At 43.0% G+C, this 24,250-nt stretch overlaps 1 protein-coding gene across 1 annotated transcript; it reads left to right on the forward strand.

The window, feature by feature from the left end:
- The first annotated feature begins 3,034 nt into the window (after nucleotides 1–3,034).
- Nucleotides 3,035–21,863, forward strand: LOC133419522 (myosin-4-like). The gene is made up of 39 exons (XM_061708733.1): nucleotides 3,035–3,059; nucleotides 3,133–3,362; nucleotides 3,442–3,585; nucleotides 3,706–3,862; nucleotides 3,981–4,008; nucleotides 4,100–4,214; nucleotides 4,383–4,475; nucleotides 4,549–4,612; nucleotides 5,810–5,908; nucleotides 5,982–6,085; nucleotides 6,157–6,295; nucleotides 7,783–7,901; nucleotides 8,001–8,150; nucleotides 8,228–8,398; nucleotides 8,473–8,779; nucleotides 8,861–8,925; nucleotides 8,998–9,085; nucleotides 9,177–9,294; nucleotides 9,362–9,485; nucleotides 10,497–10,633; nucleotides 10,714–10,969; nucleotides 11,055–11,297; nucleotides 11,377–11,553; nucleotides 11,632–11,777; nucleotides 11,866–11,956; nucleotides 12,333–12,722; nucleotides 13,261–13,387; nucleotides 13,470–13,588; nucleotides 16,425–16,621; nucleotides 16,713–16,896; nucleotides 16,987–17,152; nucleotides 18,340–18,464; nucleotides 18,554–18,862; nucleotides 18,945–19,148; nucleotides 20,733–20,858; nucleotides 20,945–21,115; nucleotides 21,203–21,403; nucleotides 21,481–21,612; nucleotides 21,744–21,863. Exons 2-39 carry the CDS (start codon nucleotides 3,159–3,161, stop codon nucleotides 21,759–21,761), a joined length of 5,808 nt encoding a protein of 1,935 aa, XP_061564717.1. The 5' UTR covers nucleotides 3,035–3,059; nucleotides 3,133–3,158; the 3' UTR covers nucleotides 21,762–21,863.
- The last annotated feature ends 2,387 nt before the right edge of the window (nucleotides 21,864–24,250 follow it).

Consider the following 24,250-nt stretch of genomic DNA (forward strand, 5'->3'; position numbering starts at 1 on the left):
CCTAATTAACCAAAACTGACATAGGCAGAACTGCTGGGAAACAGCAGCTTCGTGTCTACGCACACAATGAAGAAAACCTAAGGAACACAACTTTTTATTTTAATATATAAATACTCATTTTTGTGTTTGAAAAGCTGCATGCAGGATTGAATGAGCGTACCTTTTATGCGTTCGGTCCCGGTCCCAGTTCCTGGTCCTGGGTCTGTCATTTGATCAAAAAGGAACAAAATAAGCAGGTTTCTTTCTAAATCTTCAACTGTTTCTTTGGGTTAGTATTAATGGAGGGATTGCTCTATGTTGGTTTGTTATTAGTATCATTCCACATTGTTTTTGTCGGCAAACAAGTCTTGCACCATTCAATGTAGAAACATGGTCCAGGTCCCAGCATGACTGACCCGATCATGCCATGACTTTTCCTGGACATGCGTGAAAAAAATCCTCTAAAAATGAAACTTTTGCAAACCCGAGTGGAAGAATGTGGAAATAAAAAGTCAAACTTTTCTTTAATTTGCTCTCGAGCCGACGATTTTCACTCGACGTGCCTCAATTTCTTATCAAAGTGGATTAAAATCTATATACTCTCAAAATATAACTTTCTAAGGCAATGTGGTTGTATTTTTATTTTTTTTATTTTGCTGAAACTACAGATTTGTGTGTGGGGGATCCCTTGCGGCCTTCACGGTGGCAAATAAATTTAATTTAGAGGTTTGTTTTTTTTCTAAATAGCAATTGTTTGAAACTGACTTCAGTACATTTTCAGTCTGAGTCAGCTGGAGGTTTTTACTTTCAGTTGTGCACACTTTGATGGTTTAATCTCCAACTTTTTAAAACCCTTTTATGGACATGTGTAAACATTTTAAGCATTAAACAAAGGGGCAATAGCGTCAATCCCACTGCAATATCTCCAGGCATTGCTTTATTTAGTTTTAGCTAACATTTTGGTTGCTTTTAGTCAGACTTTTTAGAAAGTTCTTTTAATTGTCTTGAGCCCCCTCAAGTGATTGACATTATAACTGCAGCGTCTGTGTGTTCGTCTTATGTTCCCTGCCATTAAATAAATCATTCATCGTTTATTTCGCCTTTGCATCCCTCGAGCAGATTCTTTGGGAGATGATGGTAGTCAAAAAGAGAACTTTAAACCTCTGGCACAGCTTTTAGTCCACTGTAATCCCTAAAGCTGTTCCCGGAGAATCCTGCTGGAATTTCTATTGAGGGATTCATCAGCTATGTCTTTATTTATAAGCCCGTCATTCCGATCACAAGAGTCACAATTCACCCTTCCCGGCTCAAAACCTGAGCTGCTCGTATGGATCAACACACAAATTGGTGCAATAATCCTATTGTTTGTTTGTGTGTGTGTGTGTGTAAAAACATAATGACAATCATCTGTTCATACTTACAAATCTTTGCGTGAGGCATAAGATGTAAGCCCCGAATCAGATTCTCCTTTAGCAGCATTTAAAGTAATTAAGGAATTTTGTTTCCATTCCTGATTACAGAGTTGCTTCAATTCGATGACATTTTTGTGCATTAGCTTTTGCGCTGGTCTCTTGAGATCCCAAAACAGCGTTCCAGCCGGGTTCAGGTCTGGACTTTAACAAGGTCACTGATGTTTTTATGATGTAGATTTGATGGTTTTCTTCAGATCGTTGTTCTGCTGCATGATCCTGTTTTGACCAAACATTAGCTGTTATGAACTTACCTGTTGGTTATTTTGATGACTAAATGGTCCCCAAATCATCATCCCTCCACCACCATGCTTGACAGTAGGGAGGAGGTGTTTATGCTCATGGTCCCAAACCACTAGGTTCAAACAACTCTCCTTAGTCTGATCTGTTCACTAACATTCTTCCAGAAAGTCTTGATAGTTTGTTCAAAGGAAAACCACTACACGTCCCTCACGTGGGACGTCCACTGATGTGGATAATTGACATCCGTCTTGAATGCTTGTGAATAATGATTTTTACTGTAGATTGTTGAACTACAGATTGTCTAGAAACTGTTTTGTAACCCTTTCCGGATTGATGTGCGACATTAGCTGTTTGTCTAAACCATTGGTTATGTTATTTTCTTTTGGCGTTGTGTTAACACACATGCATGCTTCAGACCAGTACACCTGCTGAGAATCAGTTCATTAAAGCCTGATACCTAGCGGCACCTGGCTGCATCTTAACTTCCTAAATCCTCTGGAAGCAGTAAGGGGGTACTTAGTATTGCCCGCTTTTTTTTTTTTTTTTTTTTAGGGGGGTCCAGTGTTGTTAAGACATAAGTTGAGGAGCTATTTACATAATACCATCACCATTATTTAAAAAAAATGTTTACACCAAAAAGGGATTAAAAGAAGGGGTTCTAACTTTACATAATGCTGTAGTTTAAATCTGAAAAAACGATGGTCAGACACAGGTAAATACCTACAATATAATGTTCCGTTGTTTTATAATCTATATAAATTCAGAGGAAAATTATGTGACACACACTTCTAGTTTTATTTTAAAGGGTTCATATTAGGTGTAAATATCATATGTTTCATTAACATAGACAGCAGAGTGATAACCACAGTTATTTATTTATTTGCTATTAATACAAGTAAGAGTAAATGTATTTATATTTAGAGATGTGTGTATTCTTTTCTGTACTCTGTGGTGTGCTCAAGAATTAATTTAAATGCAGTAAATGCAGACGGTGAATCTGGATTCTTGACTCACAGTCTGGTTATAATCTCACAAGCTCAGGACCAGTGATGCTAAACAAACACTGATGATCGGCCGGAGCTCTGTTTATGTGGCAGGGGTCACACTTCTTTGGCACTCATTATTTTCTTGAGCTGCAGTTGTTTCCCTCCACAGATTTATAATAAATGCTCAGCAACATCTCCATGGTATCACATGCCCAAAACTCATCACTTATCTACGCCCACATTCAGACAGGGCTTTGGCCTAAATATAGGCGTTCGCCGCATCTGATCATCTTATAAAGGCGGTCAGGGTCAAAGCCTCCCGGGGGAAATAGTCCTTTTCATTGTTGAGGAGGACGTGCAAGGAGACCTGTGGCCCACACAGGTAAGACGGGATCTAGATCAGACTTTTCTTTGACAGAATCACAGTTCCAGCACCTGACCTTTGACCTCCTCAGATCCCTGTTGGGTTTCAGTTGCTGAGATGAGTTCGGACGCCGAAATGTCTGTGTTTGGAGAGGCTGCCCCATACCTGAGGAAGACCGAACGAGAGAGGATCGAAGCTCAAAACAGACCTTTCGATGCCAAAAGCGCAGTGTTTGTGGTGGATCCGAGGGATCTGTTTGTGAAAGGCACCCTGCAGAGCAAAAACGGTGGCAAAGCCACCGTCAGGAATGAAGCAGGGCTGGTAGGTCTGCTGGAACCTGGTTTAATGTTTTCATTAGTTTTATGTTCTCCCAGTGACGCATTACCCTTCACCTTTACAGGTTGTGACAGTGAAGGACGATGAAATCTTCCCCATGAACCCGCCCAAGTACGACAAGATCGAGGACATGGCCATGATGACCCACCTTAATGAGGCGGCTGTGCTGTACAACCTCAAAGAGCGTTACGCGGCATGGATGATCTATGTGAGTGAAGCCACATGTAGTTTCCAGAGATACTGCAGGTCATCATGGTTTCAAAGGAAGAGTGCCATGAATCTCCTTTAAAATGCAACTTTGAACCAAGCCTTCACCCTCTGATTGTAGACGTACTCTGGACTGTTCTGCGTCACCGTGAACCCTTACAAGTGGCTCCCAGTCTACAACCAAGAGGTGGTGCTGGCCTACAGGGGCAAAAAGCGCCAAGAAGCTCCGCCGCACGTCTTTTCCATCTCTGACGCGGCCTATCAGGCAATGCTCACCGGTAAGCTGCACCTGGATAAACTTGCACCTGCACCTGAACCTGCACCACAAGGTTTCTGGCAAGTTCTGAGGCCATGCTTTGTTCGTTTCTGACACAAATGTGATGTTTTTGGCTGCAGGCAGAGAGAACCAGTCCATCCTCATCACGTAAGCTGCATTCAAACGCCTCAGACCTGTTTGATCCTGACGTGGGAGAGGAAAACTAAAGATTTCATATACGTGTTTTGTTGTTTTGCAGTGGAGAATCTGGTGCAGGGAAGACTGTTAACACCAAACGTGTCATCCAGTACTTTGCGACAATCGCAGGGTCTGGAGAGAAGAAAAAAGAGGCTCCCAGCGCTGGAAAGTTACAGGTCACATGAAAACATTTACACAGGGATTTATAAGTTATTTACATTCTCATGGCATCATCATGTTTCTCAGCATTGCAACCTTTTTTTTAAATAATTGAAACCAAAGATTAATTCATTACCTGACTTGCCTTTCTCTAAAATATTTTCTCTTTTATGGTGTTTCTGCAGGGAAATCTGGAGGACCAAATAATCTCCGCTAACCCACTACTGGAAGCTTTTGGGAATGCCAAGACTGTCAGAAATGATAATTCTTCACGTTTTGTAAGTGACGTGACTGAATGATAACATTTTAGCCGGGCTTTAGTCTAATCTGATAAATACGCTTCCCTTACAGGGTAAATTCATCAGAATCCACTTCGGCACCACAGGAAAACTGGCTTCTGCTGACATCGAAACCTGTGAGTACAAATCCAAAACAGACACGTAATTAAAAGAGTATTAGGAAAATTCAACCTCAGGTAAACAACATTTTATCCTCATGTGGGCAATCACAAGTCACCCCTGAGTGCTTCCAAAGGATTTAAAAGTGGAAGTTGAAGCCAAGTGCAATCAGCTCTGGATGATTTTATCATCAGCAGGTGTGCGGACTCCTCTAAAAGCTGATGTTTTGGCAGTTTGTTGATCATTTAAAAGTGTTAACACAATGCCAAGAGGGAAAGACATAGCCAATGGTGGCAGAGAAGCAAGCTTTGTAGTACATTGATTTGGAAACGGTTATAAACCCATTTCCAACCAATATGGACTTCAGTGGAAAGAAGTGGAAAGAATTAGGAACAGTTGCCAGTCCTTTTGGGGAATTATCCAGCCATCCATCCATTTTCCATGGTTTATCCTGGTTTACCAGGCCAGGTTTATCCTGTACAGGGTCACGGGGTCTTGGGAATTAATAACTCTGTCAATGAAGACCAACATGTACTGTACAGTTAGTTTGCTAGTTTCTGTCTTTTTAAGATTTTCTGGCCTTTATTCAAAATACAAGAAAGAAATGGGTGTAGAGAGACTTTACATGGACAGATGAGACCAAAAGGGAGTTGTTTTTTTCTTTCCTTAATACCCAGCACCATGTTTGGGGTCAACCACACTTAACATTTCCGAAGGAAACACATCACACCTGCTGGTGGTGGAGAGGTAATGGTTTCTGGGTCGTTCTGCTGCCACAGAACCTAGAAACCTTATAGTCCTCGAACTGACCATACATTTCTCCATTTATATGAGGGCATCTGTCTGACAGCTATGCCTTGGTTGAATTCAGGTCATGCAGACATGGGACAGTGATCTGAAACTCCCCAGCAGATCTACATCAGAATGGCTGAAAAGTAAAAGAGTCAAAGTTTTGGAACCACTTCCAGACCTCAAGCCAACCGAAAGTGAAGTCGTAAATGAGAAATGAGAAAGTTATTTCTGCTAAAGATGGAACTACAAGCTATTGAATCATGGGGGTGCTTAGTATTGCCTGCTTGTTTTTTTTTGTAAAATAGCTATAAACAAAAGCATAATGATGTTTGTCTGAGGTTGTTTTCGCCTAACACTAAGAGCCAAAACTAGATTTTGGATGTGACTATGTTGAAGTGTAACTGGTCCTTTTTTTTATGTAGATTTGTTGGAAAAGTCCAGAGTCACGTTTCAGCTGTCTGCAGAGAGGAGCTACCACATTTTCTACCAGATCACGTCCAACAAGAAGCCAGAGCTCATAGGTGGTTTTCACAATGACCGAAGCAGATCTGCAGCCTCCACAAGGCTCTGTAATGACCTTCTTTTCCTTTTCAGAGACCCTGCTCATCACCACCAACCCCTACGACTACCCGTTCATCAGCCAGGGGGAGATCAGCGTGGCCAGCATTGATGACAGCGAGGAGCTGATCGCCACTCACGTAGGTCGGGTTTGGAATAAATCACCAGCTAATCTTGTACTTGAATCATCTCTGTTTTAACGTGCTTTCAGAGCGCCATCGAGGTCCTCGGTTTCACTGGAGAGGAGAGGATTGGCATCTACAAGCTAACGGGTGCTGTGATGCATTATGGGAACATGAAGTTCAAACAGAAGCAGAGGGAGGAGCAGGCGGAGCCAGACGGCACAGAGGGTAGTTTTTATTCCTCATGTTCTCCTTTAGATATCCATGACGACTGAGTTTTGTTCTTTGCGTATATGAATGTCTGCTTATATGAATGTCTGCAATGTTACCCCGTTGAATAAGAAAATTCAGGAGTTTCCTGATGTTTCATACCATTTATTTGCAGACGATATCCAGCTGTACTGCTCTTTTAAGGCCTCTGAGATTCAGAAATTTAATTCCTTGATGGAGTGCCTTGCACAGATAAAACAGTGGCTCAGAGTAGATTCTCTGCAGCTGAACTCAGATCAAACTGAAGTGCTGATGATCTGCCCTGATGATGTCCTTGCAGCTATCAGCCAGTTTCTAGGTGATTTGAGTGTGTAGCAAGGCTAGTGCTACGGGGCCCGACCGACAGGACAGAGAGGACACGGAGTTTCAGTGCAGAACTGTTTTATTCTCAGATCCAAACACCCAGGACACACGTGCACAAGCTTCAGCTCCTTCACACAGCTCCAGCTTCAGTCTGACCAACATCAGCAGACTCCTCAGTCCTCTTTATAAGGCTGGCAGGGTGGAGAGGTTGACGGGCCACACCTGTGTCTCGTCAGCCTGAGTGGCTGCAGCTCCTCCACTCTGCCACAGAGTGTCTCTTTTAAGTCCAGCCTAAGAAATCTTGGTGTTGTCTTTGACAAAGACATGTCATTAGAACAAAACACCAGCTGATGAGGAACTGTTTTTACCATTTAAGTAATATCTCTAAACTAAGAACAGTTGTTTCCAAAAATGATCTGGAGCTAATTATTCAAGCTTTTGTGTCGTCTCGTTTGGACTACTGCAACAGTTTGTTTTCTTGCCTAAACAAGAAGGAATTGTCTCGTCTTCAGCAGGTCCAAAACTCTGCAGAAAGGCTGCTGACCTGCTCTAATAGAAGGGCTCACATCACCCCAGTTTTAAAAACTCTTCACTGGCTCCCCGTCCCTTTTCGTTTTAACTTTAAAATCTTGGTCCTGACTTTTAGAGCCCTGCATGTTCAGCCCCCCTACTACGCCCCGACACTCCATCTCGGAGGCTGAGATCATGTGACCAGAGCCTGCTCATGGTCCCTCGTACCCGCTTTAAGACGTGAGGAGATCGCTCCTTCCAGGCCGTTGCACCGAGGCTCTGGAACGATCTCCCGCCATCTCTACGTTATCTGGACTCCATCGATGATTTTAAGAACAAACACAACCCCCTTGTTTCTCCGAGCTTTTAAACATTAGTAGTGAGAGGATTGTTTTATGACCACCATGTTGATTTTATGTACCATTATTCTAGGAGCTTTTATCGGTATTGTCTTGTTTTTATCATATTTCTACTTTTATTATAGTGTTTTATTTGTGTTATTATTGATGTTGTTTTATTTTTTGTGAAGCACCTTGTGACATTCCGTCATCTGTGAAAGGTGCTATATAAATAAAATGTACTTACATACTTACTTTTACATACATACATTTCTGAACGCGTTCCTGGAGCAGTGGCTGACAAAGCTGCTTACCTGATGGGCCTGAACTCTGCAGAGCTGCTGAAAGCACTGTGCTACCCGAGAGTAAAAGTCGGGAATGAATACGTGACCAAAGGGCAGACGGTTCAGCAGGTATGTTAACGTCATCCGTGCCTGTAGGGGGAGCCTCTGAGCTTTGTGTTGCTCTAAAGACCACATTTATCAGATGTTTGGGTTCACGTTCATCTGCAGGTCTACAACTCCATCGGCGCTTTGGCCAAATCTGTGTACGAGAAGATGTTTTTGTGGATGGTCCTTCGCATCAATCAGATGCTGGACACCAAGCAGCCCAGGCAGTTCTTCATCGGGGTCCTGGACATCGCTGGTTTTGAAATATTTGATGTAGGGATGAATGCGCTCACTGGGATTTGAAGTGTTCAGTTTGGCCAGTGCTTGACGACGAAGCCTTTGTGTTGCAGTACAACAGTCTGGAACAGCTGTGCATCAACTTCACCAACGAGAAACTGCAGCAGTTTTTCAACCATCACATGTTTGTGCTCGAACAAGAGGAGTACAAGAAGGAGGGCATCGAGTGGGAGTTCATTGACTTCGGGATGGACCTGGCTGCCTGTATAGAGCTCATTGAAAAGGTTAGTTCTTGGAGATGCAAGCATGTGGAAACACACTTATTTATGTGATTTTTCCGACTCATCTCCTTCAACAGCCAATGGGCATCTTCTCCATCCTTGAAGAGGAGTGTATGTTCCCTAAGGCATCGGACACCACCTTCAAAAACAAACTATACGACCAACATCTAGGAAAATCCAGCAACTTTCAGAAGCCCAAGCCTGTCAAAGGCAAGGCTGAGGCTCACTTCTCCCTGGTGCACTACGCCGGCACCGTCGACTACACCATCACGGGCTGGTTGGACAAAAACAAAGACCCGCTGACTGAGACCGTAGTCCAGCTCTACCAGAAAGCCGGCCTGAAACTGCTGGCTTTCCTCTATTCCACCTATGCGGCATCAGATGGTAAAACACTCGGCTGCAGACGTTTGAATTTTTCACCTGAAGGCCTTTGCTTCTGTGTTCAAGCAACGGTTGTCGTTTCAGAGACCACCAAGAAGGCATCAAAGAAGAAAGGCTCATCCTTTCAAACCGTGTCAGCCCTCTTCAGGGTAACTGGAAACTGTTATCAAATGATACGTTACCCCCCCAGTATTCATACTGACACTGATGTCCTCTAACAGGAGAACCTGGGAAAGCTAATGACCAACCTCAAGAGCACCCATCCACACTTTGTGAGGTGTCTGATCCCGAATGAAACAAAAACTCCAGGTACTCCAGCCCTTCCATCTCAACCGCGATCCTCTAGCCGGCTGTGTCTCGCTGGAAGCCTGATAACGGTGTGGTTCTGCCTGGTTTTTAGGCATCATGGAGCATCATCTGGTTATCCATCAGCTGCGCTGCAACGGCGTGCTGGAAGGGATCCGGATCTGCAGGAAAGGTTTCCCTAGCAGGATCCCGTATGCAGATTTTAAGCAAAGGTAGGAAGCAAATTTTTATATCTTAGACTACATTTGAAATACCTCCAATAATAGTTATTTCCTTCAGGTACAAAGTGCTGAACGCAAGTGTGATTCCTGAAGGACAATTCATTGACAACAAGAAAGCTGCAGAGAAGCTCTTGGGATCAATAGATGTGGATCACACACAGTACAAGTTTGGGCATACCAAGGTAGTTCATTTGAACAACTTGAACGTGTTGGAGTACATGTTTTTGGAAAATGTTCAATAAAGCAATGTGGACAAGTGGAAATCGCTAACCTTTAATGTAAAACAGCAGCCGATGATATGGAAATAATAACCTTATAGGGGTTTCTTACTTTCATCAAGAATATCTCGTCTGGAAACTGAGTTTGTGGAGCTGAGGAGCTTGTGGAGATCCGGGAGTCACCGATAAACGGCAAAGAGACACAAACAGGCAGCCGTACCATACCAACTTTATTTATAACGCACCTTTAAACGGCTGCAGCTGAAACAAAGTGCTGCATGTAACTGGTAACTAACAAGAGACTGAAAGAAACGTTAAAGAGATAAATACATCAGATCTATATAAACAAGTGACATAAGAATAATTAAACACGATGCTGCCAAAGAAAGCCAAACAATAAAAACGTGTTTTAAGACAAGTTTTCAAAGTTGAAAGGGCCTCTCTAATGTGGTAGCGCAGGTAATTCCACAGCAACCCTCTGAGCTTCCTCCTAGACCTCGGTACCTGTAGCTGTTGCCGTGGTTACCCACCTAGTCGGACTGCAGCTAGCCTCGATCATCGGGATAGTGATGAAGGTCTGTGGTCCTCTGGTGGGGCTCAGACGGCCTTTCACAATCCTCATTTCACCTCTGGCCGCCCTTGAAAAAACTGTTTTGAACAAAATGAACGTATGTTAAGATTAGTTAACGTGAGATGAACTAGAATAGCTGGTTTGCGGTAACTTAAGTAATGTGGGTATGTTCCAACTGACTACCGGGCTTCTTTCTTACTCTCACAATTTGGCATCCGAAACAGCCCACCAGCCCAGCCACGTCAAGTTTAAACTTATACCTGCTGGCTTTCTGCGGGAAATGATGGCGCCACCATTTTCACCATCCCCTCCATCAACACACATCCTAAATTAACCGCATCCTGCTTTATTGATGTCATATTTTTCGATTTCTCGCTATACCTATGCTCCTCTCTCTCCCGAAGGTTTTCTTCAAAGCGGGACTCTTGGGTTTACTGGAGGAGATGAGAGATGAAAAACTGGTCTCTCTCATCACCATCACTCAAGCTGTGTGTCGAGGATTTCTCAAGCGGAGGGAGTTTCAGAAAATGATGGACAGGAGGTAATCCAGAACAGACGAGACCTGTATCCTCATTATCCTCTGAAGTCAAAAAAGTGAGAGGAAGCTTCTTCTTTTTCCAGAGAATCCATTTATATACTCCAGTACAACATTCGCTCATTCATGAATGTGAAACACTGGCCATGGATGAAGCTTTACTTCAAGATCAAGCCACTTCTGAGGAGTGCAGAGACTGAAAAGGAGATGGCGAGCATGAAGGTGGAGTTTGCCAAATGTAAAGAAGATTTTGCCAAAGTGGAGCTTAAGAGAAAAGAGCTGGAGGCCAAAATGGTTTCCTTGGTTCAAGAGAAGAACGACTTGCGTCTCCAGATTCAGTCGGTAAGGACCGAAAGTATGCATTTTGCAGAACCGCTAACGTAAGAGCTGCGTGATATAAAGATGTTTGGTTTTTCATCCTTAACAGGAGAGTGAGAGTTTGGCAGATGCAGAAGAAAGATGCGAAGGACTGATAAAGAACAAGATCACGCTGGAGGCTAAAGCCAAAGAACTCGGCGAGCGACTGGAGGACGAGGAGGAGGTGAACGCCGAGCTGACCGCCAAGAAGAGGAAGCTGGAGGATGAATGCTCCGAGCTGAAGAAAGACATCGATGACTTGGAGCTCACACTGGCTAAAGTGGAGAAGGAAAAGCACGCCACCGAAAACAAGGTACGTTCTGGATCGGATGAGCACCAAGCCCGGCAAATCCCCCGTCCAACCAACACATCCCTTCTCTCCTCACATGCAGGTGAAAAATTTGACAGAGGAAATGTCAAATCTTGATGACACCATCGCAAAGTTGTCCAAGGAGAAGATGGCCCTTCAAGAGGTCCACCAGCAAACACTTGATGACCTTCAAGCAGAGGAAGACAAAGTCAACACTCTGACCAAAGCTAAGATCAAGCTAGAGCAGCAAGTTGATGATGTAAGACTGTAACCATGACCTCTTTGAAAATCTAAAATTTGTCCTAGTGATTACAATGATAACATGCCCCTGTTTCAGCTTGAGGGCTGCTTGGAACAAGAAAGGAAGCTGCGGATGGATGTTGAGAGATCCAAAAGGAAGCTCGAGGGAGATCTGAAACTGACTCAGGAGTCTGTTATGGATTTGGAAAATGGCAAGCAACAGTTGGAGGAACGCCTTAAAAAGTGGGTACAGTGTGAGTGCATCTGTGTCTGGGCATGATGATAAACACTCAGCATGGGGTCTTATCATCTGTGTGTCTTTGCACGCCAGGAAAGACTTTGAAATCAGCCAACTTATTGCCAAAGTTGAGGATGAACAGGGCGTGGTCATCCAATCTCAGAGGAGGATCAAGGAACTTCAGGTACCAGCCAACCAACGTTTGTGTGTGAGCCCCATCTGAGGTACAAATGAGCTGGAAAACTGGGCCCCATGTGGGATTATCCACTGGTTGTACATTGGCCTCATAAATTGCCCATTTAGATTAGCTTTTGTGATCATAAACCATGCAGAACCCAGGTAAGGTGCCCATTTTGCGCCCATTCTCATTCATGTACCTGAACATAACCAATGTGAGCAGTTCATATGGTGCCAACAAGCAACCTCTGGACATTGGGCCCCCAACGTTTCATTTTAGCCCGTTTATATCTCAGACAGGTCCTGAATACAAATGTTGGCTGGGTGATTGCAAATGCACCACAAGTCAATGACTGGATTTAAGTCCTTGTTGCTTAACCCAGGCTCGCACCGAGGAGCTGGAGGAGGAGATCGAAGCGGAGCGTGTTGCCAGAGCTAAGGTGGAAAAACAACGGTCAGATCTCACCAGGGAGCTCGAGGAGATCAGCGAGAGGCTGGAGGAGGCTGGAGGAGCCACCACAGCTCAGGTAGAGATGAGCAAGAAGAGGGAGGCCGAGTTTCAGAAACTGAGGCGAGACTTGGAGGAGTCCACTCTTCACCACGAGGCCATAACGGCAGCTCTGAGAAAGAAGCACGCCGACAGTGTGGCGGAGGTTGGAGAGCAGATTGACAACCTGCAGAGAGTCAAGCAGAAGCTTGAAAAGGAGAAGAGTGAGTACAAGATGGAGATTGACGACCTATCCAACAGCATAGAGGCCTTGGTCAAGGCAAAGGTAAGCTGCACCAGCTCTTACACTGAGGTTCCCTTGAGATGTCCAGTGGGATCTGATATCCAAGATCTTAATATGGTTCATGTGTTTTGGCTCATTTGTGTATCTGGCGCGTTATAAAGTGAGGACTCCCAGATGGTGGAAAAAAGTCTAACTTGGCCCACATCTCTAGTTTTCTTTGGCCCGCATTCAGCTTGGACTGACAGCACTGGCTGTAAGGTTGAGTGCTGCCTAAACCCAGCGACTTATCCACCAGAGTCACTCCAAATATAAATTTTCTTTGCATCTTTGGGCCATTCCCAACTCCATAAAGCAACATGGCATTTGGGGCTTTGTATGCCCCAAAGTTTGGCCCAGCTTATGACCTGTGGAGAACATCTGGGCTACTCAATAAATGTCAGTTCTGTAACTGTGGCACAAGTTGGAAAGTAGCATAGATCAGGTCCAAAAGTTTCTGCCATGTCTGCGTTGCACTTTCAGAAATTATAATCACCACATTATGGATATGAATGACACAAACTGCTCTTTCTAACATCACTAGTCTCATTACGAGAAGCTGTGCCACTCTCTGGAGGACCAACTGACTGAATTCAAGATGAAGCACGATGAGAACACACACCTGATCAATGACATAAATGTGCAAAGGGCAAAACTTCAGAATGAAAATGGTAAAAAGAAAACATTCAAAAGACTTTCAAAGTCAGAGACTTGTCTCCTTCCTTACTTTGTTCTCTGAATCCTCTAAAACAGGGGAGTTTTCTCGTCGTCTTGAGGAGAAAGAGACGGTGCTCTCTCAGATGACCAGGGCCAAGCTTATCTTCTCTCAGCAAATAGAAGAACTGAAGAGGCAGGTGGAGGAAGAGACAAAGGTTTGTTGCAAAGCTGCATCCTGTGGATCCAATCGAAATCATAAAACACCACCTACACCCTCTATTTTTTCACTGAACCAACCTAAGTTCTTGTTACAGTATGTGTTTGAGATGCTATAATTTTGACAAGCCAACTTAATGTCACAACAATTATTTCCATTCAAAACTGCATTCAATTTTCACCAAGATTATTCCCTTGAACCAGTTAGTGGCATCGCCATCTTTGAACATTCAATCTTCGAATAAATCTGTTTATCGAAATACTTGGTGATACTTCAGTAGAACCGGCTAAACCTGGACTCGTCCGACCACATGACCGTTTTTTTTTGTTGCTCCGGAGACAATTCTCCCAAGCAAACCTGTTTCTATTAGCCTCACTGGTGTGAGAAAGGAGTTTTTCTAAGGCTATAAAGCTGTTTAGCACCAGGGTATTGAACTGTTTTCACTTTGTGCGTAAGGAAGAACTCTTTTATTTAAGTTTTCCTGTTGACTTTCATTGATCAGATAGCACCTGCTGTTTAAGTTATCTTTTTCTTTTCTTCTCATTTTTGGAAGATAATAGTTTACAGCTATCTTTCAAGGTTTTAAAGCTGCTTTGGACAATTTTGAATTTAATTTGATTAGTTTAGGGGATCTCCTAAGTGGATGTGTTTAGTCAATTCAGACCAATAATTTGTTCTTCTTGAAACAGAGCGAGGTCTTTAGCAAAAGAGGCTCGTCGCTGCATCACATGGGGTTAAATAACCTATTGTTAGCGCAAATGCATTAATCTCTAAAGTAAACATCCAGTTAAATCATACTAAATGGCTAATCCAGGAAGTAAATAAACAGTTTTGGAAGTTGAGCTATGCAGAAATGTTTCCAGATTAACTTAATATGAAACTGACGTGTTTTGGATTGCGACTTTATTCGCGGTGGACCGTTAGCTGGGTAGCTTTAGCATTTGGGACATTAAAGCGAAAAATAAAGTCAGACCTTTTCTGTTCAAAGATTTTTTTTTAATTGCCTGATTGAAAAGTAAGTTTTATACTGAACAGAAAAAGAAACATTCAGATGTGTAAACTAGCTCCAGTTGGTTAACGCAGAACATTTATGATTTTATAAAAAGCTTAATCAATGGAGGTTTACTGTAACCTGATTGTTTCTGGCTTCAGTTAAATTCTGCTTTTAAGAAACCTTTCCTCAGCTGATGTCCAATGTTGTGCAACTTCATACTTCTCATGAACTAGTTCAAAATTCCGTTCACATAGTTTAAAAATGAATAGTTCACATTCATATTTCACCATTTTCATTTAGAACTAATTCAAATTCAGTTCAATTCAATTCAATATTTTTAGGTGAGAAGTACAAATGAAACGCCACTAGGGTTGCCACCTTTCAGAAATAGAAATAAGGGACGTCCTGATTTCAGCAGCGCAGGAGCCAAAAAAAAAGCCCCAAAACTTCTAAACTGAATAAAAATGTTTTTATTTTATATGAAAAAACAAAATGCTTTGATTTAAAGTTTAAAGTGCTTTAATAGCATTGAACTTGCATGACTGTAGAGACAGACAACCACACTAGCAACTTAAATATCCTCCTATCTGTGTATGTCCACATCAGCCAAGATGTATAATATAGCCTACAGGTGAAGAATATGGTGTAAAAGTTAATTTATTTCAATAATTCGACTAGAATATGGTGTAAAAGTTAATTTATTTCAATAATTCAACTAGAATATGGTGTAAAAGTTAATTTATTTCAATAATTCAACTAGAATATGGTGTAAAAGTTAATTTATTTCAATAATTCAACTAGAATATGGTGTAAAAGTTAATTTATTTCAGTAATTCAACTAGAATATGGTGTAAAAGTTAACTTATTTCAATAATTTAACTAGAATATGGTGTAAAAGTTAATGAAAATACGGTACAAATCGTGTCCCGTATTAGTTCAATACGGGACGCAACATTTTTTTCTCAAATAAAGGACAATTCCGTATTTTACGGGACGGGTGGCAACCCTAAACGCCACCCTATCCTAAAACTGTTCACTGTATACAATCATGTATTGTCCTGGTGGCTTTTCAACTTTACTCAGAGGCTGTAAATCTCCAACAATTAGTCCCTTATCAATGTGTCTACCTGTTGCTGGGAAATCAAACCCCTGAAGGTGCAGCAGTGGGACTGGGGTCGTTTGGGGCTGTTGGGTCTTCTTGGTCTTTACTGTTTTTGATTGTCAAGGACTTGCAGATATTTTCTCACACTGGACCGATGCTATAACTCCACTCCACTTGACGTCTCAAATTTGAAGTTGACGAGGCAGACGCTCGGACTTGTTTTCTGAGCGCAGGTGGACATAATTTGCACAGAAAGGTTAGATTTCTACCGTCGGACTCTTTGGGAAACAATGTGTAAAATTCCTGCAGATAATGATAAGCGGAAGCATCATCTGTGTCTGCAACGTCTCTCTCTTCACTGGTCATGTAAAGCCTGCATCGGGCTCGGGCCGCCGTTGCCATGGAGCTGGTGCCCGTTGCTATGCTAGTGTGTGCACTGCATTGTGGGTAATGTAGTGTGAAGTTGTCGTTGAGTATTTTAAATGTGTGCGCTTCCCTCTGGTGAAATGTATTCCGTAATAATTGGACCTAAACAGTGAAGCTGAAATCACATAATCTGAACAGTTCAAAATTCCTGTTCCTGATCTGCAGAATGAACAAGTTCATGTTCAAGTTCTTTATTTGTAAATATGTTGCGTTCAGTTCAACATTCTCACGGAAATGAACATGTTCAATGAATGCATTTATTTGAACTCGTTCATGCACAACACTGCTGATGTCCAGCTCTGCCTCTGCTAGACGAAGAGCGCCCTCGCCCACGCCCTCCACGCCTCCCGCCACGACTCTGATCTTCTGAGGGAGCAGTTCGAGGAGGAGCAGGAGGCCAAGGCCGAGCTCCAGAGGGCCATGTCCAAGTCCAACAGCGACGTGGCCCAGTGGAGGACCAAGTACGAGACTGATGCCATCCAGCGCAACGACGAACTGGAGGAGGCCAAGTGAGAGCTCTTCTCAGACCCAGAGACGTTCAGATCTTTAAATGTGTAAGGGAGCGACAATCATGACTGAGGCCTAACTTTAAATCCCCAGGAAGAAGCTTGCTCAGCGTTTGCAGGAGGCTGAGGAGGCCATCGAGGCGGTGAACGCAAAGTGCTCATCTTTGGAGAAGACGAAGCAGAGGCTGCAGGGAGAGGTGGAAGACCTCATGGCTGACGTGGAAAGAGCAAACGCTCAAGCAGCTGTTCTGGATAAAAAGCAGAGAAGCTTCGACAAGGTAACAGAGACTCACTCCAGGTCAAAATAACGACAATCTCAAAGCCTGTAAGTACCTCCAACAAGGTTCTGGGTTTTGTTTGATCGGTAGATTCTGTCTGAGTGGAAGCAGAAGTTCGAGGAGGGCCAGGCAGAGTTAGATGGCTCACTGAAGGAGTCTCGCTCTCTCAGCACCGAACTCTTCAAAACAAAGAACTCTTATGAAGAAGCTTTGGAGCAACTCGAGGTCCTCAAGCGAGAAAACAAGAACCTGCAGCGTATGTACATGCAGTCACATGAAAATGAAAAGTAACAAGACTTTACTCATCATGTTAAAATTAGGTAAATGCAACCTAAATAAATGGCATGACATGACACATTATAGTGGGTCATTATTCAATTGATTAAAGCTACGCCTAAACTGCAGATGCAGCGCAGGAAAAACTCTCTTTTTAGGCCCTTATGCTGTGGATTTGATGATGTACTTGGGATCTTAAATTATCCAAATTTATCCAAACTTTCAGTGATGTCCCGATCACATTTTTTGGCTCCCAAGTCATTTGATTTTGCGTATCGGCCTATATCGAGTCCAAATCAAATACTTTGGCATCCACAAAAAAAAGAAAGGAGAAGCTCCGTTCTTTCTGTCTAGTCAACTCTCAAACTGAAAACAGTAAAAGCTGCAGTATTTACTGCATTTGCTGTCCAATTGGTAATATTTCCTACTTGCAGTCGTTCCTGAAATGCCGAGAAGCCTGCTGCAAGTTTACGTCAGCCAGTTTCGTCAACCTACGTGAGGAAAGTAGTTATTGGCTTTACAATGTGTGTGTATTGTAATGGATGCTGTAGAGAGAGGAATAAGTTGAGGGGGAGGTTTAAAAAAAGGGAGTTAAAAACACTAAATTTGTTAAATCTACAAATGAACTTTCTTTTGTTGGTTTTTATTTTATGTCACAATCCCAACCCTGAAGGCTAGGCCCACTCCCCGCCTGACACTAACTATAATTGTTATCGGTGAAACTAAGGGATAGACGATAAATAAATCAAGAATGTAATTCTGCAAAATAAAGATGACAAGAGTCCTTGTTTCCACCCAATCCCGATCAATTTGAAATCACATTACTCCGATTTCCGATCATGTGATCGGATCAGGACATCACTACAAACTGTTGCTGATGGCCAGACTTTGATCTCTAGAATACTTTAATGTACCAAGGAGTTGTACCGGAAAAACCATCCCAAACCATCATCCCTCCACCGCCGTGCTTGGTTGTTGGTAGCAGGTTGTTGTGCTGATAAGTATTCAGAGCTTTCTGGGGTCCGACCTTATGTTGAATTTAATGGGATGTCTTGAATGTTTTCCACTTGTGAATAATCTTTAGCTAGATGAAGCTTTGAGGTTTGGTTTTATATTAATGGTAATTTTAGATGTTTTATTAAGATGATGCCCTAATTACATTTTTAGACGAAATTTCTGACGTGACTGAACAACTTGGGGAGAACGGCAAAGCCATCCATGAGCTGGAGAAGATGAAGAAACAAACGGAGATAGAGAAGACGGAGATCCATGCAGCTCTGGAGGAGGCTGAGGTCACTAAATCTGGGATGTAAAAAAAAAAAACGATTGAACACCCCTGTGTCTGTGTGTTGGGATCTCTTCACTTTCATCTTTTCTTCAGGCGTCTCTGGAGCACGAAGAATCAAAAATCCTGCGTGTTCAGCTGGAGCTGGCTCAGGTCAAAGGGGAGGTGGACCGGCGGGTGGCTGAGAAGGACGAGGAGATGGAGCAGATGAAGCGCAGCACCCAGCGCTCCATGGAGACGATGCAGTCGGCTTTAGACGCCGAGATACGCAGCAAGAACGACGCCACGAGGATCAGGAAGAAGATGGAGGCGGACCTCAATGAAATGGAGATCCAGCTGAGCCACGCCAATCGGCAGGCGGCCGAAGCCCAGAAGCAGCTGAGGAACATTCAGAGCCACTACAAAGTGAACCCTGTTTCCAGTCTAAGAACTGTTGGCTTTTGAACCCTGGTTTGGTGTAAACCGTGTTTACTCCGTTACTGCGCAGGAACGAATCCTTCGTCTGGATGAGGCGCTGCGCAGCCAGGAGGAGCTGAAGGAGCAGGTGTCGGTGGTGGAGCGGAGGAGCAGCCTGATGCAGGCGGAGGTGGAGGAACTCCGGGCCGCTCTGGAGCAGTCGGACAGAAGCAGGAAGTTAGCCGAGGGAGAGCTGACTGATGCCTGCGAGCGCGTGGCGCTGCTCCATTCTCAGGTAAACCATCACCTTAACATCAGTCTTCACTTGCTTGGTCTTTTCTGTTTACATGTACGCAGGAACAAAATGAGATTTAAGCTGGAAGCTATCATGGTTCCTGAAGTATTATTTGAAGGAAATCATCTTTGAATGATACTTTATTAAACTTCAAAGTGAAGTTACGTTGTTGCGGTATTAATTATTGAGGAAACATAAATCAAATAAACCAAAAGTCAGCTCATAAAGTAGTAGTAGTAGTAAGTAGTAGTAAATATTTATTTCGGTCAATCACAAACAAAAATCAACAAACAAGATAACACAGGTTTTTCCCTGGTCAACATCGTGATTATTTGACCGAAAAGGTCTGGGCTTGAAGCATAAAGCTTATCTTGCCCACCTTTTAACAGAATAGAATATACAAAAAAAACAAATGAAGTATCATAAGTCTACACAAAATAATAATAATAATAATAATAATAATAATAATAATAATAATAATAATAATAATAATAACAATAATGATGATGATGATAATAATAATAATAGTAATAATAATAATAATAGCAATAATTTAATAATAATAATAATAATGATAGCTCTGAAAACAGAAAGTGAAAAGATGCTAAGGAAACCGGCAAAACAAATTTAAGTTGTCATTTTATCTCGTGCATGTGTGCATTCTTCTTTGTTTGCTTATTGTGTTTCTATATATGTGTCCAAAGTGTTGGAAAGCTGGAAGTGGAGCGGAGAGGGGGCGTGGTTGAAATGCAGAAATCCCAGTGAATGCGTTGTGGTGTTTATGAGACAACTGAGCTGAACGTCCTCAGTAGACAACTCGGACGGAAACGTGCAGCCGACAAATCAATAATTGTGCAGCAGATCTTCCTCCTCTAATCACATCGCTCTGGTCACTTTCTGTCCGTTTTCTGCCCATATAGTCTATAGAGGTGTTGTAGTTGATGAAATGTTCCTGCAGTCGTGTCCCAGGGCAACAACACAGCTGCATTGATAGGAAGATTTGCATTTTCATTTATTGCTCATTTAGTCAAACAAAACTTTATTAGGCAGAATTAAGTAGCTTTTAACTTCAAACCGCTACCTCAGCTAAGGCTGGCTGTGAAGCAGAACGGCGGTACTTTTGGGGCAAAGGGATCAATGAAGACAGGAGATGTTGCACAGGTGGAAATAGACTGAACAGGCGACATTATTGATATTTGATTTAAAGGTACGCTCACTATGCTGGACAGATAAAGCTGGGTGTCATCCGCATAGGAGTGGAAGTGGATGTTATACCTGCAAAAGTGTATGGCCAAGTGGAAAAGGATACATGATAAATAAAAGAGGTCCAAGGACAGAGCCTTGGGGGACGCCAGAGGAGAGGACTGATGGATTTTTAACTGAACAGACTGAGTGAGACCAGAGATAGGAGATGAACCGACCAAATGGAATAGGAGATTGTGTCAAATTCAGCCGTTAAATCAAGGAGGATCAATCTGAGTTGTTTCGGTGCTGTGTAGTCGCTGATTGGCACTGAGCGTATAGGTTATTGTCAGATATGTTGATTCTTCTGCCCTGTTTGTTTGTGGGTTCATTGTGCTGCAGAACACCGGTTTGCTCAACTCCAAGAAGAAGCTGGAAGCAGATGTCAGTCAGCTGCAGAACGAGATCGAGGATGCCGTGCAAGAGGCTCGCAATGCAGAGGAAAAGGCCAAGAAGGCCATCACTGATGTAAACAGCTTCCACATAACCACTTATCTCCCTTGCCTTGTTTGTAAATCACCATTAGATTAACTTAAATTACTTCTCAAATCCAGGCAGCCATGATGGCAGAGGAGCTGAAGAAGGAGCAGGACACCAGCAGCCACCTGGAGAGGATGAAGAAGAACCTGGAGGCGTCGGTGAAGGACCTGCAGCACCGGCTGGATGAGGCCGAGAGTCTGGCCTTGAAGGGAGGCAAGAAGCAGCTGCAGAAACTGGAAGCTCGGGTACCACAGACACGTGAGACTCTTGAACGTCACTCACAGCAACCACTGCCGCTGATGTCTGAACCGAATCCTGGATCTCGTCCGTAGGTGCGGGAACTAGAGGGCGAGGTGGAGAGCGAGCAGAAGAAGTCCGCCGATGCCATCAAGGGAGTCCGTAAATATGAGCGGAGGGTCAAAGAGCTCAGCTACCAGACCGAGGAGGACAAGAAGACCGTCCTGAGGCTGCAGGACCTGGTGGACAAGCTGCAGTTCAAAGTCAAAGCCTACAAACGGCAGAACGAAGAAGCTGTAAGAGCGTTTCATCGCGTGATTAAAAACGCTATTATCCTGCAGCTCGTGTTTATTATTTTATCTGTTAACTAAAGGAGGAGCAGGCCAATACACACGTGGCTAAGCTCAGAAAGGTGCAGCATGAGCTGGAGGAGGCACAGGAGCGGGCCGACATTGCCGAGTCGCTGGTCAACAAGATGAGGACCAAGAGCAGGGAGCTTGGAAAGGTAATTTCTGCAGTTTTCTGCAGGAATGTGGGATCAGTAATGTTTATAAGTTGGATTAATATGATTAATACGAGGCACATTGTTCTGAGCATGCATGCTATTATTTCCTTTCCATCCCTCTTCGAACTCAGGTGCCTGAATTGGAGTGAACCTCGAAACGATCTCGATAGAACCAGAAGAACCCACTTTAGTGGACGAACCCTTGTTTTTTGCTGTGGAAGTGTAGCCGTCTAATAAAGTTGAGTGAAGCATCAGTTTATCTATTTGTTTTTCTTCCCTTGACACACATTTACACTCTAATTTACGCTAAAGATCCTAAGCATGTTGACGAGAGTGGAGAATCCCAAACTGAGGCATTTAGGGGTTACAACCAGTTTAAGTTAATATCCTTAAAGGGCTCAAAAGTAGTGGGACAGATTGACATAATTGTAAATATGACAAGGATTTTTAACGCTTGGATGAAAACTATTTGCACTCGATGCCTGCTAGCGGCAGGACAAGGGACCGCGGCCCCAGCAAAGCTCTGCTAGTCCCCACGGTAGCAACGTTTGAAAAGATGTTTGACCAGACAAGCTAAGTCACCCAAGTTAAAATGTATCAACCAGTGCTTGCTGGTCAGTAGAGGGCGCTAGGGTGCCGCCCCATCAAATCAAGAGACGTAAAAGAAAAAACATGCTGTAAGATGCATATAATTATTAAAAGAAGGTGTTATTTCAGTCTGTGGGTGACTGTCAATAGTAATTAAATGTTTCAATATTTATTTGGTTCCAAAATGTTTTTTATTTACTTCCGGAAGTAAGGGACGCCGGTCAAACAGAATCCAGTGTAGACTCTCCAACATTTGATCAGCACGTGACCTGAGGATCTCTTTTAACTGGTTTGAATTAGATCGGTAAAGGGACGCAGTCGTGTGTGTCGCAGAAACTCAGTTATCAGCAACGGATCCGCGATCAGTACCGTGATGTACTCGTATGTTTGTTTTTTTTAATCTAATGTGATTGGACAATTCATTCCCCATCTTTTTTAGAAAATCAAACTGAACTACACAAACCAGATTTTTATGTTTTTTTTTAATAGGTTAAATAACACTTGCTTTTGAAATAATATTTGTTGATTTTGTATATCATCAAATATCTGAAGGAAAGGAACGTTACCTTTTGAAATAATATAAATTCCGGACGGAACAATGGAAATGTTCATGTTTTTCTTCTCTCTAATGTGTAAAATAAACTGAACCCAAACCAGGAAGTAAAACAATACAAAGTAACAGTGGACCATTATTGTTGGATGGTTACATTTTTCAAAATTACAGGACAAAAATATTATTTTCTACCTTTCTTTTTTCCCCATTGTACAAAGCTTGTACCTAACCGTGACTTCTGTGTACCGTTACACCCCTATGAATGCCAAGGTCAATTGCGCCCCCCAAACATGTTCATACCAGCCTCCAATGGTCTCAACTGTGATTGACATTAGGTGGGCGTGTCCCAGCTGGCTTCCCAGCTTTGTACTTTACCCCTCTTTCCCGCCGTCATCCCGTATTAGTATTTTCCCGTAAATTTCCAGTTTTAATATAGTAATTTTTAAACTGAATTGTCACTAGCCTCGCGAGAACTGCCACCTGCTTTAAAGCGGCACTATACTTTTCCACCTTAATATCATATTTCCAGAGTCATTGTGATGGTACATCAACTTCCAACAGGTTTAATGACACCTCTGTCATGGTCTGAGGGGTCTGTATCGCCTTCACTGGCACTATGTAACTTTGAGGAGCATGGTAGGAACCCTGCCACACTAAAATACTACAAATCTTTACGGCTTTGACTGCTTTACGGCATACGTCACTTCCCCCTCCTTCCCAATTCGCAGTCGAGACGAAAATGGGCGGGGCTTGGAGCGCAGCTCAGCAGAAGCTGGTAACCCGTTGCTGTGTTGTGGCTGCAGCAGCTCCACACAACAGACGTTGGGAAAAGATCCTAATGGTTTAACTTTTCACCGCTTTCCTGCTCGGAGGCAGAACCACGGAGGCCGAGTATCTGATATAACAGAGTAAAAGAGTGAAAGAGTCGCCGGCTCGCTTGGATCGCGGCTGTAACGACCAAACATAACGTTCCACACAGTAAACCACAAACACTCACACAGACCAGGTCGGATCAAAACACGGGTTTTATTCCCCACTTCGCCGGCTAAACGCAGTTGCTGGCCAGCTCTCTGCAATGCGATTAACCCCAATCTTCAGATAAAACTAGTTTGTTGAGGAAAAAATATGAACTCTATTTGTAGCTGCAGAGGAAAAAAATAATCTCACGAGGAAAACAAAAATATTGCTCACGCCTCAGAGCCTCTTCAGCATAATATAGCAGTGAAAAAAAAAAAAAGAGAAGTAAGAGTAATACAAAACATGTACTGTATGTTGTACTATTATACAAATTTATTGAAACACATGGCGAGTCAACCATTTACCAAAGCAGCTGCCAAACACTCCTAAACAAGGTAGCCGGAGACGTTGGTTCTGCAGAACTGCGGCAGTAAGTCCTTTCTAAAGAGTGGAGCTCCGACGAGGAGCTCCATTCTTTAGTAGGGATTTCATATGGATCCAAACCGCTCCCTGGCTTCCTTGTTTAAGGTATCCCGGTAA

Source organism: Cololabis saira, chromosome 19 (genome assembly GCF_033807715.1).
Source record: "Cololabis saira isolate AMF1-May2022 chromosome 19, fColSai1.1, whole genome shotgun sequence".
NCBI lineage: Eukaryota > Metazoa > Chordata > Actinopteri > Beloniformes > Belonidae > Cololabis > Cololabis saira.

Excerpts from the sequence above, each read along its gene's own strand:
- LOC133419522 (XM_061708733.1), top strand. The coding sequence starts at position 3,159 with ATGAGTTCGGACGCCGAAATGTCTGTGTTTGGAGAGGCTGCCCCATAC. Across the intron at positions 11,778-11,865 it reads TTGGAGGAACGCCTTAAAAA|GAAAGACTTTGAAATCAGCC; the intron begins GTGGGTACAGTG and ends TTTGCACGCCAG. Across the intron at positions 16,897-16,986 it reads AGCAGAGAAGCTTCGACAAG|ATTCTGTCTGAGTGGAAGCA; the intron begins GTAACAGAGACT and ends TTTGATCGGTAG.